Source organism: Nicotiana tabacum, chromosome 19 (genome assembly GCF_000715075.1).
Source record: "Nicotiana tabacum cultivar K326 chromosome 19, ASM71507v2, whole genome shotgun sequence".
Lineage (NCBI taxonomy): Eukaryota > Viridiplantae > Streptophyta > Magnoliopsida > Solanales > Solanaceae > Nicotiana > Nicotiana tabacum.
The window spans coordinates 93,967,539-93,972,715 of NC_134098.1; the positions used below are offsets into that span (position 1 = coordinate 93,967,539).

The following is a 5,177-nucleotide window of genomic DNA, read 5'->3' on the forward strand; positions in this document are numbered from 1 at the left end:
AATACTAATAATCTTATAATAGCAAATCACCACTGGTTCTGGTCTGGGCCTGGAAATTGACTTGACCATTACAATATTATAGAGATAAATTTTAAAAATCTTTTGAAAAATGGAGAGTTACTATGTGATATGAACTTTGTAATGTTGAAGCCTACAAAAATGAACTAGATTCATATCTATGAACTACCAAAATTGAAAAACCAAAGGCTTCAATATGTTGGAAAAACTCTATAAATACTAGGCTTCAACATTACAAAGTTCATATCACATAGTAACTCTTAGTAATTAATACTAGTTATATCATCATTATCCTTGAGAATGAGTACTAGACTGATTAAGGGTCGCAAAAGTGTTCGTCTCGCAAAGATAGAAAATCAGAATAATCGACAAGTGACTTTCTCAAAACGCCGAAATGATGTCTTCAAGAAAGCAAATGAGCTTGCTGTTTATGACTGGTGCTGAAGTTGGCATCATCGTGTGTCCACAAGGTAATTATATGCCTAATAATAATTTTTTTGTCATCTATATATACATGGTATACCATCAACAAATATAACTTTTTAAGTATAAATGTAGATAATCATAACTAAATATGCAAATCCAAGATCTTGAACATGATAATTAATTTCACGTAAAATTAAAGCATCATAAAAAAAATACTTGGTGTGGGGGCGTTATAACAGTAGATAAACTGATTTCTCTCCTCCTGCCCTATTTTATATTACTGATTTCTCTCCTTTTGCTCTATAGGTAGCAAGCCTTACTCTTTTGGTCATCCAAATGTAAATGAAACCATCAACAAATATGCTGGCGAAGAAAGGACTCCATCACCATCATCACCAGGCATTGATGATAAGTATGTCCGGATGTTCCGAAAAGCCAACTCTAGAGAACTTAACATACGACTCAATTATCTGCAGGACCAGCTCGATTCTGCATTAAACTTGAAAAGCAAACTCAAGCAAATGAATAAGAATGTGGAGAGCCAACAAGAGTGGTTCAAGGACCCTATAGAGAAGATGAACTACACCGAGGCTTCAATGTTGAAGGAGGGATTGGAAGATCTGCTCTTGAAGGTGAAGAACTATGGCACTGAGCGTGCTTATGGTTACGAAAATGGAAAGTGGAAAGTTGAATAAAAGCTAATACTAGTTTTTTTAATAATCGTTCGTGTTATTTATTTTTAAAGGTTAACCTTGGCGCAACCATAAAAGTTATCGCCGTGTGACTAGGATGTAACTAGTATAACCCACAAATAATATTTTGCAGAAATACAAAATAAGGCTATCTACAACAGACCAACATGGTCATGGTTTCTCTCTTTCCCGGCCATATCCTGCACATAGCAGGAGTTTAGTGCAGGGGCTATTCTAGTTTATCATTTTTTTGGGTTGGGGTATTATGTGATGTTTTGGTGATATCTACTATGTATGCGTAATAAAAAAAATGACTGATGGAATATAAGTAAAGTTATAAAAATGATATCTTAGTTTCAAATAATTAAAAAAATAAAAATAAAAATAATACTGTTTAAAAACCTAAAACTACATAACAGATCACAAATACTTATTATATTACAAATAGCCAGAATATAGTCTTCAAAATAATAAATTAAAGAATACAAAAAAACTTTAAATAAATTAAGCATAAAGAAGGAAAATGCAAACGTGGAAGGAAAGTAAGAATTAGAGGTCAAACCTTTTTGTACTTTGCATTTTGCACACAAAGGACAAAAGTATATTTATTTCTCAGTAAATGATAAAGAGAAAAAATTATGAAATTAAAACAAACAATTAAAAAAATGTTTTCTTTTGAAATTTTTAGTTTGAGAACTCACTATGAATTAATTTTTGAATATTTAAATTTTAGAAAAGGATTTATTAAGCAATTTTGGCTCAAATTTGAAAACTTTCTCGGGGCTTACGCCCTAAATAAAGGTCCAAAACATTGGGGCTTACACTTAGGCAAACACCCAGAAAGTTGGTGCTTACGCCCCACGGCACTTTCGCTCCACTAGTACGCCTCAGTGTTTGGTACGCCTCTGTCATGCCCCAACCTCGGGAAGCGCGACCGGCGCTCAACCGAGTGAATCCGGTCAAGCAAGCCTGTTAGATACTTTCTACCCAACTCACCCATGCTCAAGAGAAGACATGAATTCATTGATTAAACAGTAGGAAGTCCATATATACACTACTAAATCGTTTCATTGGTTACATCATTTTAAAGTCTAAAATACACACATTCTTATGATTCGAGTGGAACAAGAGATCAAAATACAACATAATCTGTTTGACTTTTCTAGCACCCATGTACAACCCATATAGTATCTACGGAGCCTCTAAAATATACAAAGAGTGTTATGATAGTGCCGGCAACACGGCCCCGGCTATACCTCAAAACGTGATAACAAATGTACAACAGATACATGACCCCGGAATGAGGCGGGGCTCACCAAGTCTGATAGGAGGAAGGTGTACTGCTATCACTGATCAACACTGCCTTCTATGGAATCACCTGTATCCATTTAAAGATGCAGCGCTTCCGATAAAAGGGACATTAGTATTGACGAATAGTACTAGTATGTACAACTAATCACTATCTCAATAGAATGAATAATAATACAAGAGGAAAACAATCAAGAATTCAATAAGAGCTTCAGATAATATTAAAACATCAAGTTAAGGATCACATAAGTTTTCAAGTCAATTTCCATGTTATTAGGTTGGGTGATCTTTAGTGCCGATATACCATAATTCACAATACCACCGTATTCTTATACGGAGTCTGATCACGACCCGATCGGCTAGGTCATCTCATTTGAGACATCAATCATAACCACAATTTCAATTATCATTTTCAGCACAATCACCACCATGTCTGCAGCATGGCGTCCGATAACGGCCCGATCGGCTAGGCCGTCTCACCCAAGACGTTACCTTTTTCAGTCAATCATCCCACATCATACTTCTTTCATATTCTTTCGATTCATTGGCACTAGTGATCATGATTACAAAGTCGTTCTTGGCACTTGGCCGTATTTCATAGTTCCAGTTCCCTTTTCCACATTCAAATATCATTATCATTATCAACAACAATATGGCTTCCCATCCAAGACATTAAATTCACATACGAGTAATTTGGAAAATCTTAGGCACATAGAGGATTTTCATACAATTTGGCATAACAACCTTTATTTCGATCTTGACATGAAGCCTTAACATTTCTAACACATATTCCACATTTTAAAACACATCCTCAAATGGCAAGATGACATGATGACATGATGAAACATTTAGAATAAATATTGAACATACATCCTTCAACACAACCACATTTAGGACTAGCCAATTCAATAATGATCAAGGACTTACTCCAATGACATGAACACCGTGGGATTCGATTATAAGAAGAAGGGAGTTTAGCCAACATACCTCAATTGAACTTCCTTTAAACTCAAAAACATTCCAGAACTCTTAGCACTTCGATCTATTTCAGAAATATAACAAGTTGGACCAAAATTAGGAAGATGGTCATGATTCTAGCTCATTTGAGCATATTAACAAGCACTAGGTGTGCATTAAGGTTTTTAAATCCCTTTTGTGAAAGATTCCATCATTCCTTAACCCATTCTATACCATTTGTAGCTCACAACCTTCCTAAATTATTTGATAACACATGCATGCAAGATAACAACTCCCACACCCAAAAATTGCCTTTCTAATTATCCCATTTTGTAAATTTTTGAAATTGAGAGCTAGGACATAGATTCTTACCTTTAGGATGAAGACTTTCTTTGTTAATCCTTAATGATTGAGCAAGAATTGATGGATAATAGGTTAAAGGTTGCTCCCCTACACTAAGCACTCTTTCTCACTCTAAAAGTATTAGATTTTGCTCAAAATATGGTCATTTGCGTAGATATATCGAAGTAGGGTCGGGTTATAAAAATCAAAAAATGAGGCCCCAGAACAGGATATGCGATCACATATGCGACCGCAGAATGGGTATGCGGTCCGCATATCGGCCACACAAATTGGGTGCCAAACCTGAAAAGGAACTGACCGGGTCTGCGGTCACTATGCGGCCCGCAGACCTGTTCTACGGTCGCATAATGCGCCGCAGAACCTCCCTCCGCAAAACTTCAAGGCTGATTGTGCGACATTAGTGCGGCCCACGAAATGGTTATGCGGTCGTATAATGGACCGCGAAAATGACATCAAAATGACCAAGAAAACTGTCTCACTCTGCGACCATTCTGCGGTCGCAGAATAGGCCGCAAAAATACCTACTTCTACCCAACATTTTCTTCAACTCTCCAGCGCACTATTCAATCCAAAAATTCCGAACCGCGGCTTGCAAGCTTGCCGTAAAGAATTTCTACTACTATTAACTTCTATGTCTACTTCGGCATCACGGAATCCGGGTTTTTAGAATTTTATTTTACGGGGCCTAACATTCTCCCCTACTTAAGATCATTCGTCCTCTAATGAGGGTCAAGGTTCACTATTGGCATCTTATACAACTCAGTTGTTTTTTCATACCACACACCATTAGCCCGAAATTTGACTAACTCCCTAAATTTTCAAAAATTTCGCCATAGTTTCCCCTATAACTAGGCCCATCCACCTATCAGAGGGCCCCAGAAAAACATGCTTAAAACATATACATAAACCAATGACGTAACATGATACAAAAAGCACCAATTGTGGCCTCACATGCATTATATTACCAGAAAGGAACACCCTTAACGACAATTTGTTCAAATGATACATAATTCATAGAAGGTAACCTTTAAAATTTTCATAGAACACAACTTTATAAATACATGGCTATTCAAACAAATAAGGATACTTTTTCTTCATTTCTTCCTCGGCCTCCCAAGTAGCCTCTTCAACTTGTTGGTTTCTCCATAGCACTTTCACAGAGGCAATTTCTTTATTTCTCAACTTTTGGACTTGCCTATCAAGAATGGCAACTAGAAGTTCTTCATATGATAGTTCTTCATTAGCCTCAGTGGCCTCAACCGGCACAATAGCTGACGGATCTCCAACTACCTTCTTCAACATAGACACATGGAATACCAGGTGCACTAATGACATCTCTGGTGGTAGCTCAAGCTTGTATGCCACCTCACCGATCCTTTGAATGATTCTGTACGGTTCGACATACCTCGAACT

General features: G+C 36.8%; 1 protein-coding gene across 1 annotated transcript; it reads left to right on the top strand.

Annotated features, from left to right (window-relative positions):
• Positions 1–412: 412 nt before the first annotated feature.
• LOC107782231 (agamous-like MADS-box protein AGL61) lies at positions 413–1,139 on the top strand. Its single transcript, XM_016603097.1, has 2 exons — positions 413–488; positions 751–1,139. The coding sequence occupies exons 1-2, from the start codon at positions 413–415 to the stop codon at positions 1,137–1,139; spliced, it is 465 nt and encodes a 154-aa protein (XP_016458583.1).
• The last annotated feature ends 4,038 nt before the right edge of the window (positions 1,140–5,177 follow it).

Coding starts and splice junctions, on each gene's coding strand:
- LOC107782231 (XM_016603097.1), top strand. CDS start 413: ATGATGTCTTCAAGAAAGCAAATGAGCTTGCTGTTTATGACTGGTGCT. Junction 489..750: donor CATCATCGTGTGTCCACAAG/GTAATTATATGC, acceptor TTTGCTCTATAG/GTAGCAAGCCTTACTCTTTT.